Below are 14,748 nucleotides of genomic sequence, written 5' to 3' on the forward strand. Positions count from 1 at the left end.
AATGAGGATGGGCATCCGAAGGTGTGATAGAGGGGGTTTGGGCCAGCGACAGGTCTGCCGGTGTCATGCGGCAGGTTAGGAGGTGTAAGGCCGAGCAGGATGATGGGCTGATTAATCCAGCAACACCTCAGGTCCAAAGGGAGAGACTTCTCTCGCAGTCACAGAGACTCTGTAGTGAGGAAGTTACTGAGGGCTCAGCACAAACTAGTAAAGTACACACAGGTCACCGATGCATTAATGTTATATTACTGTATGTTTCACATTGCAGATTTACCTCAAATGTCATATGTAAAGGTAGGTGAAGGCTCAAGTTTAAATGGAAATGCTGGTTTATTACAATTGTTGTCTTATTTTTGTAGTAGTTTTGGCTATCATCGCTATTGGTAATTGTAACATTGTACTCACCAAGTCAATTGCTGAGATTGGGGAATGCAGTGACAATGCTACAACAAAATCCAAGAGACCACAAAGTCAGATGATCATATACTGTAGGTTTTGAACAAACCTACAGGTTAGCCAAACTTGTTTGGAAGAGAAAATGGAGGTGAATGGTAAAATTACCCAAATTGTCCATTGTAAACATTTATCACAGTTAGCAGACCAACTTCCTAATTTCAGCTTTGACCTGTGAAATGACTTGAGTTCCTGTGCCTTAAGGGATTACCATCGACATTTCAGGGGCTCTCACATTCAGTTATACCTCCAAATAAATTGGTTTAGATAATCTGGATAAACTGATGACTTGTGTACAACCGTTCTGATTATCTGACCGCTCATGTTTTGGGCCTCCTCAAAGTTCGTTGTGCCAATATCGAAACTCGTAATCAGAAGTGAATAAATCATCATTTGATTGACTCACAATTTGATTTGTTATAATTGCTGCAACTAACTAACAAACTGTGTTTTATAATTATTATACCCTTCCAGTGTTTCTGACTGAGCTGCTGTGCAATGTATGTACAGAATGATCTCTTTATATTATATTGTATATTATCATATATTATATTTGCTGTGGGCCTCTGTTTATACTCAAAATAAATTTCCCCCAGGACTGTTTGGTAACTGATAGCACAATATTTCTTCTTTTTTTCCCTGAAAGTGGTGCATCAGTCAAATAAAGTCAAGCCAAATTAATTTAGTAAGCATGTACTAAGCAAAACAGTTTGTCCCAGAGTGATTTACAGAGAAACAAAGCAGTGAACCGACCTCAAACTTTAAGCTAAAATGTCACAATGGTGAAAAAACAGGCTTGCCTTAAGGGAGATGGCTTGAGTAGAAAACTGTGGTGCGCTCAATCTGTTCAAGTCCAGAAATCTGTCAACTAAACTGATTGGTTGGATTGCCTGCACCCATCCTTCAACGGGAGCTGTCATTGGCCAGGGAATTTATCTGCCGAGCCACATCTTGTGTCAAAAGGCACATCAACAGGTTGCGCTTTGTCAGTCTCATAGGCCATATGTCACTCGTTTAAACATCTGCCTCACATCACATCATTATGTGCCCGTGTGTGTGTGCACATGTTAGTGTGTTTAGTATTTGCATAGATTTTTGTATGATGTTTTTGTGTGGGCGTTGTCAGTGCAGCCCATTTAAGAGCTGTACTTTTGGTACATTATTGTGTCAACATTTCAAAGATATAATTGGTGTGCAACAAATGCATTCTGTGCCGTGTTGTTTGTTCTGTCGTAGTTTGTTGATTCCTATAAAAGCAACCTCAATAAACTATTGAACACAACCATGAAATTATATCGAAATATACACTGAGCCTTCATGACAGTCTGAAGAGCTGAATGTCCTGAATGCCTTGTATTCCAGTGAATGACATTTGGATGCACATTCCCAGCTGAAGTCTCTGTCTCTATCTCTCTCTATCTTCCTTGTTCTCTTGCTCTCCTACTGTGTGACACCCTGATATTGGATTAACCTTATAGGCTGCTGAGATCGGGACATCATTAGCCACGACCAGCCACAGACTTGCTGCTCAGACCTACTGCATTAAGCCACTGCCCCCGGACGGATCATATAGCATTGATAGAAACCAGCTGGGCTCGGTTACACAGCAGCCATGGTGGCAATAGAGATGTCAGCAATACCAATAAGAGACAGGCCACTAGAAGCCCTTGCAGCACTGCATATAATGTCAATAGGTGTGGAATTAGGAAGACTACCTGATTGCTATGACATGAGCTAATGGAGACCCTTTAAACATACACACATAGGATAAAATAATTAGAATGATAAGCAGAATATTTAGCATAAAAAACATCTCATGTGGTGTTGAATAAAAGGTTATTAGAAAGGTGACACATTTAAAAACAGTGAAAGATAGATCATTCTAATTTCTACGCACCCAGTTTGTAAAATAGACTCTCTTATACATTTGTAGTCTCCAAGCCCAGAGAGATAACCCACGTAAATCACTATACAATTAAATAATTGTAGTAATTCTGTGAAATGTCCGACTAGTAATAATAATAATAATAATAATAATAATAATAATAATTAAATGTATGAGTAAGTGTATGCATATCAGCAAGCTGCTTTCATAAATACATCAAAATACAGATTTACAATATTTCAAACACAACTACATTTATTTCTCAATAATGTAATTACATAAACATGCTACATTTTGGTTAAAAGTGACATTACGATAACCTTTAACCTCAGTTATAATCCATGCTAAATTATACTTTCATGGCAACAATTCTTTTGTAAGGGCAGGTCACATTTTTCAATTGGTCGATATCTCATTTTGGTACAAAACTCTTGTTTCTTTCTAATTCTCTGCTGACTATTTCCCTCTACCACAGCCATGATCACAAGCAAAGGATCAAGCTGAGAGGGCTTATTGTTTTTCAATAGCTGCCCCCTGGCATAGTACTGAAGCCCTGGGTCTTAAATGACCACAGAAGGTATTGATCTTCATAATGCACTGTTTTTGTTTTTAAATAACCACTATAGGAAATCTGATGAAAGGTCCTGACCTTTCTCTTAAGTCTTTATCATTCCACCTTCACTGGGCTGTATGGAAAGCATTCCAGTATGGAGGGGATTACTGAGAGACAGTAAATATTGTACATGTCACTTGATTTTAGATTGGAAAAGTGCCTTCGCATTATTGAGTGTTATTAATGATGGAAGGGGCTTTTATGAAAGGTTTGTCCCCAGCCAGCTTCCATATGTGAACTGGCTCCTTGGTTAGAATGATCACTTCCCTGAAGGCCTGAAGTCGAGGCAAGCAGTGAGAGAATGATTATGGATTGAATTTATGGCTGCTTTCCATTGGTCTCTGAACACTTCTGCTGGCGTGATGAAGCAAATTTCTCTTTCTTTAAAGCTTCTATTTACTCTGCTTCTCACTATTCAGCCGGGAAATTGTTTTTCTCATTAGCCACGGACGCTGCGGTCTGAGTTCTTTATATCGTCTTTGAATAAGGCTCCCATTTCGGAAGATGCAAAGGCAGCCACCCCGCTGCTCCCCCGAACTTAACCGTGACAACAAATGAAACAAACATAAGTGAAAATTCATGCTCTTGAATGACAACAGGGAAATCACTCTCTAACACTCTGTGTCTCTCTCCCTCCCTCACTCTCCATGTACGGTCAAAGTCTGAGCTCTGTGCAGACCTCCAAGGCTGTTCAAGCACAAGTAGGGAATATAACAAGCCTCAGCACACATCATTGGCAAACAGTTGACACTAGTACAATTTATTGTCCATGTGGCCAAACTCAGACTCATGCAGCCAACATCCTCCCTATTACCCCTTAACTCTTTCAGATCTCTCTTTCTCTGTGTTTCTGCTTTCAGGCTACTGTGTGGCCTTTCAAGCTTCGTGTTGGCTCTGCATTAGTGTGTGGGTGGGCATGGGCATGAAAGGAGAATACTTTTAGCAACTGAGATCTTGAGATCTTCCTTTAAAAACACATTGCAAAAAGGTCTACTCTTACATTCTCTCTCCCTCCCATTCTCTCTTATTCTCTCACTCTCTGTCTGAGCAGTGATTGAAAATTGAGAAAGTTACTGAGGGCTCAGCACAAACTAGTAAAGTACACACAGGTCACAGATGCATTAATGTTATATTACTGTATGTTTCACATTGCAGATATACCTCAAATGTCATATGTAAAGGCAGGTGAAGGCTCAAGTTTAAAGGGAAATTCTGGTTTATTACAATTGTTGTCTTATTTTTGTAGTAGTTTTGGATATCATCGTTATTGGTAATAGTAACATTGTACTCACCAAGTTAATTGCTCCAATTAGTTAAAGTTAAAGAGTCCACAAAGTCAGATGATCATATGATCATGATCCTCCATCGAAAATGGAGGTGAATGGTAAAATTACCCAAATTGTCCATTGTAAACATTTATCACAGTTAGCAGACCAACTTCCTAATTTCAGCTTTGACCTGTGAAATGACTTGAGTTCCTGTGCCTTAAGGGATTACCATCGACATTTCGGGGGCTCTCACATTCGGTTATACCTCCAAATAAATTGGTTTAGATAATCTGGATAAACTGATGACTTGTGTACAACCGTTCTGATTATCTGACCGCTCATGTTTTGGGCCTCCTCAAAGTTCGTTGTGCCAATATCGAAACTCGTAATCAGAAGTGAATAAATCATCATTTGATTGACTCACAATTTGATTTGTTATAATTGCTGCAACTAACTAACAAACTGTGTTTTATAATTATTATACCCTTCCAGTGTTTCTGACTGAGCTGCTGTGCAATGTATGTACAGAATGATCTCTTTATATTATATTGTATATTATCATATATTATATTTGCTGTGGGCCTCTGTTTATACTCAAAATAAATTTCCCCCAGGACTGTTTGGTAACTGATAGCACAATATTTCTACTTACTTTTTTTCCCTGAAAGTGGTGCATCAGTCAAATAAAGTCAAGCCAAATTAATTTAGTAAGCATGTACTAAGCAAAACAGTTTGTCCCAGAGTGATTTACAGAGAAACAAAGCAGTGAGCCGACCTCAAACTTTAAGCTAAAATGTCACAATGGTGAAAAAACAGGCTCGCCTTAAGGGAGATGGCTTGAGTAGAAAACTGTGGTGCGTTCAATCTGTTCAAGTCCAGAAATCTGTCAACTAAACTGATTGGTTGGATTGGACCTTAAAGGTCTGGACCAAAAAGGTCTACTCTTACATTCTCTCTCCCTCCCGTTCTCTTATTCTCTCACTCTCTGTCTTAGCAGCATAACCCTTATTACCCTCCTAATTGGATCATGCAACGCTCCTTTGAGTTAGCTGAGCAGGCCTAGTGACCCACAATCCTTCAGTCTTGTTCTACCTCATCGCATAGTTATCGCTACTAGCTGAGGAGTAGGGCTCTGATAGCATATCACAGTCCCACAGGAAATAAAATAGACTGAGAAGATCTTTATCTAAAAACAGGGAAGTCGTACATACATCTTCCTGTGAAGAAGATAAAGAATCAAACACGTTTTTTCTTTGGGCGACAGGAATTTAGGGTCCTTACTCAAAGACAAAAAGCAGCCATTGGTCTTTTCAAATAAAATATAATGGCGTCTGCTTATCAGTATTCCTGCCAGTGATCTTCACTCGACAAAGTGGCAGTCTGTGTTGAATGCACTGCAATACTGGAGAGATAAGCGAGTAATGTTACAGATAGCACTGTTCTCACCTTTAGATAATTTTGCGTGTAGAGTGTCGGATGATTGCTGATTATCGAACCGCTTTACAGTTGATCTAAATCTCATCTGCACTTAACCTCATTGTTCCTGGAGCAGAGGTGAGATGAATGTCAATTGGAGTGTGTCTTGTGCACTCTGGCTCTGTTTCAGCTCTCTCTCTCTCTCTCTCTCTCTCTCTCTCTCTCTCTCTCTCTCTCTGCCATTCACTCACACACACACACATACACAAAGATACATACTGCATGTGCACACACAAGCAAACACATTCAGAGCTCTCTATCCCTCTCACAAACAAACACAAACACATCAAGAGCTCCTCTTTCTCCCCACTAACACGCTCACAAACATCCAGACTCAGTGGATGTCTATGGTACAGAACAAACACAAGCCCATGAAATATGCATGTCCCTTTGCGTGTTTCATAAGAAACACTCATCAGGATTCCATTCCCATCTCAGCTGAAATACCACACAGGAATATCAATTACACTGGCAATTTGGGTGGCAGTGTAGGCAGGAATGGCGCTGAACGAGAATATGGGATCCACAGTGTCATCTTAATGAGCGGGTCACTGTCTCCTGCAGCTCCAGGGCTAACATTACTTGCACAGATTTTAAAATACACATTGGTCTGAATGTGAAAGAAATGCTATTGAGTACGGTGGTGGAATCATGATAGGATGGCAAGCCAACAAGGCACTGGAAAAGGCAAAGTGGACCAACAGCTGACCTTAGAGATGCTTTAGGGTTTGTAATTGTGAGGGTGGGACTATTACAGCAAGCTGCTTTAACAAGTGTTCTAGGATTCCACTTTTCCTCTGAATATATTTTATATTTATATATTATTCAAAACTAAATATCACTTACCTCTATATCACCATCTGTCAGTTTAATTGTACAAAGCTCTTCCTGCACAAAGGTAAACTAGCACAAATGTTTTTACCACCATTCAGATCAAACTTAGTTTGCTGTAGAGTTACCTACTGCTCAGCTAGCAGGGAGAGCTGCTCTCTGATAGAATCCAAAGGAGACAACAGGAAACTCAAGCAGTCTAACAAAAAAAGCACTTAAGTCATGCCTTAACCCACTTGCCAGCAAATTGTGAGAGATTAATTTTATGACCTGGCTCTCAGGTATAATTACTGTAGATGTAACATCTATTTTGATTTGATTTAATCTATATGTGTGTGTGTGTGTGTGTGTGTGTGTGTGTGTGTGTGTGTGTGTGTGTGTGTATGTATGTTTGTGTGTGTGTGTGTGTGTGTATGTGTACACATACACTCCACATATCTGAATGTTAATAAATAAATCTGTGCATAACATGAAAAAGGACAGTCAAATAAAAGGTTATAGCTCATTGTTATTTGTATAGTTATATTAACGACACATTGAATGTGATTCAGTACTGCTTATTTGTGTGTATATATATATATATATATATATATATATATATTATATAAAAATGCAACAATAACAAAGGTTCAACAAGTAACAAATGCATTGCAATGTAATGAACTATGATACTTTTGAACCCTCACTGGGTGCACATTTCTTTTCAAATGATATAGGCTAGTGTCCCCAAATGTAACCCCAAATATAAAATACATACTTGATCTAGGGCATTACACTTACTTACATACTGTATTTTGTAACAACTCAAATAAGTCATTACAAATTGTAACAATACAATATCTAAGAGTTGTACCATTCACATTTTGATACCCTGATTGCAATGTGCACTCACACGTGTGTATCTATTTGTTTCTTTATAGGAGAATCCTTACATGTGCAACAATGAATGTGACGCCATCACAGAGGAGCTGGCTCATCCTCCAGAGTTGATGTTTGACTTTGAGGGTCGCAACCCCACAACTTTTTGGCAGTCCACTTCATGGAAGAAATACCCAAAGCCCCTCCAGGTTAACATCACACTGTCATGGAACAAAACCATCGAGCTGACTGACGACATCGTACTGACTTTTGAGTCAGGCCGACCGGAGCAGATGGTCCTGGAAAAGTCACTAGACTACGGCCGGACCTGGACCCCGTACCAGTTCTATGCCACTGACTGCCTGGATGCTTTCACTATGGAACCAAAGACAGTCAGTGACCTCACCCAGCGCACCCTGCTGGATATCATCTGTACTGAGGACTACTCCCGAGGCTACGTGTGGAAGAATGATAAGACGGTACGTTTTGAGATAAAGGACCGCTTTGCCCTCTTTGCCGGGCCTCGGCTACACAACATGGCTTCGCTGTATGGCCAGCTAGATACCACCAAGAACCTGAGGGACTTCTTCACCATCACTGATTTGAGGATTAGGCTGCTGAAGCCAGCCACTGGAGCCACCATGGTGGATGAGAACAACCTGTCCAGATACTTCTACGCCATCTCTGACATCAAGGTGCAGGGCAGGTAAGACCTATTTATATTTCTTACTGGTTTTTGCTTTGAATAAAATCAAGACTTGAAGTTTGAGTGTTTCAGCAGCTTAAGCTGTCTTTTAAAGCACCTTCAGTTTGCAGATTGTTTTACATGATATGTTCACAACATATTTAAATGTGCCCTGTTGAGTTTTCTGGTAGACAAACCAAAGTTGTTTACATTCAGTGTTTCTCACCGAAAACAATTGTGTTTATAATTAAGGTCTAAACAAACAAATCCTTCCTCATCACTTTACAGAGCTTTCAACATTTTAAATCGTGCATGGTTTACATCCACGTTTACTTGTTAGCAGTCTTGTTCTTCACTGCCTTTGTTGGTGCATTGCTGCACTTCTTTGCACATTATCGCCATCAACTGTCACTCAGTGGAATAGCGTGAAACGTTGCGGGAGAAACAGCACAGTTGTCAAAACCTGAACACCACAATGGAGGTCTTTCACAAAAAAACGCCTCCAATTTTCTGTAAATCAAAACTAACGTTAGCCTTTGTCTGGGAGTCTGGGGGAATTACTTTTTTAAACAGCAGGAGTTCTGTGATGAGGAACAGCATCGACACTCTTCAAGTAAATGTAGTCCTCAGCATTGGATAAAGCCAGATCGTTATTTATGGATTTTTATGGATGGATTGATATAACTCACGGCATTATAAATATCACAGAACATCAGTATTAACTGGGGGAGGCCAACCATGTGCTATTGAGAGGCAACAGTTTGCAAGTTTTCATACCAAACAGAGACACCACACACTGATTAGCTCTACTTCAAGTAGAAGGAAAAAACTCATCAGTGAAATCACCTGCTGAGGTGATCAGTGTGAATGAAATTCCACAGACTGTGGCTTCACCATAGTACATGGTTGACCACCCCTTGTATAAACCAACCTATATTATTCTGTGAAAAATACGTACAGCTACTTCCTTTTTTCTAAATAAAATTAATGTCTTTTGTGTAAAATGTGTCTCTTCTTCTGATGGTTGATCAGTTGTTCTGACGGTCCAGCTTTGGCACAACAAAATCCAACATGGATTGGATGGACAAGGAAAAGCACCAACTGACCAGCAAGGTGAACTGCTACAGTCCAAACATGAATGGCAGTCTATGAAAGCATTTTGATAACGAGGATTCATAATTAACTGAACTGACATATTACATTACTGATTACAACTGGTGAAATTTTCAAAATACAAAGTGTTTAAGCCTAGAACAAGTTCAACCCAGCCCAAAATCCTGTTTCTTAAATGAGTCTGAATCAGGAAAAACTTTCAGCCTGAGCAGATACTGAACTCTAGACTCCTAAATTACTTATTATAACCCTAACTTGACAAGGACAGAGGGCTGAGATTGCCTCCTGTGAGCCGTGGCGAAGAGAAGAGTTTTAATGCATGTCTCTCTGCATTTTTTATTGCTGACACACATCAAGGTTCCACAGACATCTCATAATCCCATAATATGATATCACCATTATTGGGTCAGGTAAAGTCAGTTTAACTTACTTTGGTTAAATGTTTTGCTTTAAAAAACTGTTGTCAGTTCAATTAGATAACAATACAGATGTTTTCTTTTGATTACTAAGACTTATGATGAATATGAATATTTTTACATCATTACAAAACTTTGTATAGTTACACAAAGTTTCTCCTTTTCCAGGGTGTACTACACCTACAGACATCCCATTTCCAATGCTATATACACTGGTCTTCTGAATTGCTAGAAGAAGTCTTGCATCTGGTTGTCTTTCCCTACTCTGTCCATCAGCCCAACTCCCTTAATATGTTATCCTCTAGCATCAACCTCATGTGAAGCAAAATCAATTTTATGTGTTATTGCTCATTATATGATTATTTAAGGGCTACTCTTTTTTGTTCATCTGGATGAATGATTATAAGAAACTTGAGCTGTGTTTTAGGAAGGGAACCTTTTGTGTGGCTAATTTTATTTGCATAGCCTTGGACAGGAGACAAAGTTCTTTGTTTGCAATGTATTGTATAAGTTATAAGTTATGTCCGTGTAATAAATAAAAAATAATAATAAAATAAATAATATATATATATGATTAATTGAAAGCACATGACATAACTGTAGTGTCATTAAAGCTGCATTAAGTTATTTTTGGCCACTTGGGGGCAGTAGAACAAGCTGTAAACACAATCTGGACATTAAAAGCCCCAATGGCAAACTTAAAGCAAACAAGCTTTTTCCACCAGACATGAAGCAACATTAGCATTCATTTGGTTTCTGTCCACTTGATTAATGTAAGTCTAATTTTCACTCTCCTTTTAGCTCTGGTCTGGGCTCCACCAACTCCTGAGGGAAAAATCTGACTTGTTTAGCTGCTAATTGCTCCACTGTGTTCACCAGCTAGTCACTAACTTTGTCTGTCTGCCAGACATCAGATTTTATCGCTGGAAATGAGGATGATGAATGCATGCATTTATGGGCCGGAAAACCAAAACAACAATCCAAAAATACATAAAAAAGGTTTGTAGAGTTGAGGGGGACTGCAGAGTTGGGTGATAATTATCTGTGGGTTTGTCATTAAAAGCAACCCCCTTCACATTACACATACTCATTTGATCCATTGTTAGTTGTTATTAGGGTACCTTTAAAGAGAGCCACTCATCAAATTAGAATTCTATTTTAGCTGTTTGAATTTAGATCTTCACTCTCCGCTTAAGATAAAAGTTCAGTAAAATTAAGAAGTCTTTCGGTGCATATGTCATTAACACAGCTTGCAATGTTGCAGTGTATAATATTTTCATCAGTGAGCCATCAGAATGCCTCTGCGATTTTCAGGGAATGAAAACATTGTCGTTTCATGACGCATGGAAATGGTCCACATGATGGTCATAAAGCCTCTACAGCTGCTCTCCAAATGGGACCTGTGTTGCTTGCTGCAGTTGGTTTATATGAGGGTAACTAGGTTGGTAATGACCCATCAGATGGGCCCTCTGTGAATTGAAACAGTTAGTCCCTAATTAGAATTCAGTCGACTTCAATGGCAGATTAGAACCATTAGCACATTGGCTAATTGGTAGGAGACTAATCTTGTAATTAAGAGCATTTGCAGCTGATTAAATGGTAATCATCAGAGACACATCAGTGAAACGTGGAGACATTCAGAATTGCCAGGATATGCTTCCAAATTTAGCCTTGCCCTGTTTAATAATGAGTAGATTTATGGTTTAATCTATGAGGTTTCCTTTTTAAGCAAGCTACAGTTTTTGCTTTAAATAACACATTTTCAAAGATCTCTAGTATTTCTTAATGACCTTTGACTGGCAAATTGACAAATCAGTCACTGAACATGAGCTGTCATAACTGGAAAAAGATTTGACAGCACTTAATGATGTTTGATGTCTTTGATCACATACCACAATCTTTTATTCATAATGATGGCATGTAATATTCCCAATTCAGCTCGACTAGAAAGAAATACATGTTCTGCTGTCAGACACACTCTTCCAGTATTCAGACTCGTACTGTAAACATGAATTGATGAGTTCTAAATTGCAATGCCTGCTACCCAGCACAAGATAGCATCTCCCACAGATATCTTATTTTGCCATTCATTACTAAGAGTAGCAAAAGGTTGGATGGGGGGGAAATAAGCTATTTTGCCCAATTTTCCATCCTGCCCCTGGGCATCAAATTCAATTTTCCACCAAAACTTTGCAGTGAGAAAGAAAAGAAAATAAACATACGATTTCTGTCCAAAGGTGGATCAGTAACTCACTTGAAAGAGGGTGATGGAGGCAGGTGGGGAGAGACTGATTAGAGTTCCCACCAGTCTCAGCAGCCTTCTGGCTACAACCAAATGTGAAGGCCTTATCACAGAATGGCCATCCTGTCCGAGAATTCCCAGAATACTCCACAAACGCTGATAAACTTTCACTCATACACAGCTGAATATATGCAGTGTCAGGTATCCTGCGGATATGTTCATGAATGTCGGAGCTCTGAATGAATGGATACTGGCATGCAACATAAAATTATACCTCGACAATGATCTGTGAATGGTTTTGTCTCATTTTACATTTATATTTCAGAAATAAAGTTATATGAATTTATTGTATTTGTGTAGAGTTCATGAGAAGTGCTTTGCAAATATTAAAAGATAATATAAAAATTTGTCACAAATGAATAAGTAATTTAATTTGAGGAAAAAACAATCATAAAACAATTTCATCTCCCTTGAAATCTAGCCATTATCAATGCACTGTGTTTTGGGGGGGATCATTGCTTATGAGTGTTTCATAATCTCTGGAATAACCATTTTAACATAGGCTGCTAGTCACTTATTATTTTTCCAGATACAATAGAGTTGCCTAGCAGAAAACGTTTTTTATTTCATTTATACTATAGCGGTGTAATGCGGTACCTACAGCGGCTACGTTTATAGGGTCCGTAGGCTATGGCGTAACTGACGTGCGCCTCCTCAAAAATGTAACTACACATCGGGGTAATGGCAGCTAAGGAGGTACCGTATGGGCACCGCACACGCTGTGATTGGTCAGCTTGGGCTGCTTGTGTTTTCTCCAACAGAGAAGATCAGAGGAGATAGGTTAGAGTGAGGACAACATGAACATGTTATAAAAAGGCTCAGTTATCTTCTACTTTTAAGTAACACAAATCTATTCACTGTGATAAAGAGCAGGGGGTCACAGTTTGAAGAAGTCTCACTGTGACCCCCTGCTCTCTATCACAGTGAATGAAGCTACATAAATAAGGCGATTGATCACATGTGTTATGTTGCAATAGTGTTATCAGTGGGAGAAAGCCAACCCTGATCTACAATAAATCATGCTGTAGGTATCTACAGCAGAACTCCCATTAACCCCTTGCATCAATAATAAAATAAAATAAACCTTAACCATACCTTATGCATAATCATAATCGTTCCCTACCTTAACCATACTGTAGCACAGAGATTATAGGAAGCAAGAATTTTAAAAATATTGGCATTTGACCTAAAACACATTGTCATTGAACCTAATGCAGGGTTTTGCAGAATCGTTCATTGTTAACTTTCTTTTCTGGGGTAGGGTTAAGTTATAGTAACATTTGTAATGTGAAGAAGTAGTCAAGCAACCAGTGGGCTCAGACAAAACAAAGACCTTTACTTGATGTCATGACCACTTCAGGTAACGCAATTAATCTGCAAAAACGTAAACGTTAAAAATCCCAAACTTAAGAAGTTCATTCAGAAATAAATCCTGGGAAGCTTAACAGCATAAACAACTAGATATCATTAATTATCTAAGAATTGTTACAGAGCACAAGTTTATAAAACTGAATCACATTGCACTGAAAATACTGTGACAAATTTTCCTGTACAATGATCTTGTATGATGGTGTAGTCCCTCATTCATATTGAAACGTCTTGATTCTGAAAACAATGTCCAGATGACTACGACAGAAAACCTTTTCTACGATCTTGTATGATAGAAAAGTGATGGGTGATAGAAGACATAAGGAAAAGGTAGAAGAGGGATTATTTTTTTTCTCTTCTCCTGACTAGAGTCAGAGTGTGTGGAGGGGCTAGCCATGCTATTGATTTCTAATGTTATTCCACATCAACGGAAAACAAAAACCTTGAACTGTGCAGGCTGTCCCACCTTTCACGTCTCCCTCTCCATCGCTCCTCACTTATTGATCAGATGTCTGCTCGTTAATTAAGACATGACCACTACTGGCTGGCTGCGCGGTCAGAGCTGCACATCTACAGGGCTGCAGCGGGGCCTGGGAATGAGAGGCAGCTAATCCATAAGTGCTAATGTGCTATTTCTCTCATCCCCCATGTCATTCTCTATTTTTCCCTAACCTTTTCTCTTGTTTTTCTTTTTCTTACCTCACTGTTTCTTTCTCTTTATCTTTTTTTACCTAGTATGTAAACACTGTGTCAAAGTAACCACACAAAAAAATTTTCAACAGGGCCACAGGTCCTATGTCAAGATAAATATCCTCAGTTTTCAAACTTCAGAATTAGACCCCAAAAAATTCTGTAAACCAGATTCCATATCTCTAAACAAAAGCATCAAAATAGGCATGCAATATTAGAAGATTGAGAAATTATTAGAAAAGTGATCCACACATTAAATCTAAAACATACGGGGTTTAAAAGCATACAGGGTTTAACACTCAGGAAGACTCTTCCCTGAGGGCAGGGCTTAAGCAACACAGAGTAGCTTAAATTTTCTCAGATCATTTCCACAATTGAGAATGACTTCCGGATGGGAGCCAAAACTTCTTGATTCTGAAAACAGTGTCCACGACTGAAACCCTTTCTACCACAGGACAAGAACATTTAATAATTTTTCATTTAGGACCATATGCCATTTCTGATACTAGCAAGTCTTGTGCAATTCAATACCCACTGAAAACACTGCTTTGTAACACATAAGGAAGTTATCTAATGTTAACATGTGGCACTGTGGGCTTATAGAAATTAAAAAGAGAAAGATGTTTTATTACCCACTGACTTTCTATGCTGACAAATATTATACAAAAGCAAATTTCAAAGACAGAAAAATACATTTTATCCTAAACCTCCCCCATGATACGTGAGAGTTATTCAAAGGCAATTTGGATACAAAAGAATAGTAGTTTTAGATAAGGTATGAAACATTTTA

General features: G+C 38.8%; 1 protein-coding gene across 4 annotated transcripts in view; it reads left to right on the plus strand.

Moving 5' to 3' along the window:
• The window catches only part of LOC122887083 (netrin-G1-like), a 65,685-nt gene that overhangs the window by 21,899 nt on the left and 29,038 nt on the right, over positions 1-14,748 (plus strand). For all 4 annotated transcript variants that reach the window (XM_044219946.1, XM_044219948.1, XM_044219949.1 and 1 more), the window contains exon 3: positions 7,447-8,090. In XM_044219946.1, coding sequence (XP_044075881.1) covers positions 7,447-8,090 — 644 coding nt within the window. The remainder of the gene's footprint in view (positions 1-7,446; positions 8,091-14,748) is intronic.

The sequence above is a fragment of the Siniperca chuatsi genome, linkage group LG13 (assembly GCF_020085105.1).
Source record: "Siniperca chuatsi isolate FFG_IHB_CAS linkage group LG13, ASM2008510v1, whole genome shotgun sequence".
NCBI lineage: Eukaryota > Metazoa > Chordata > Actinopteri > Centrarchiformes > Sinipercidae > Siniperca > Siniperca chuatsi.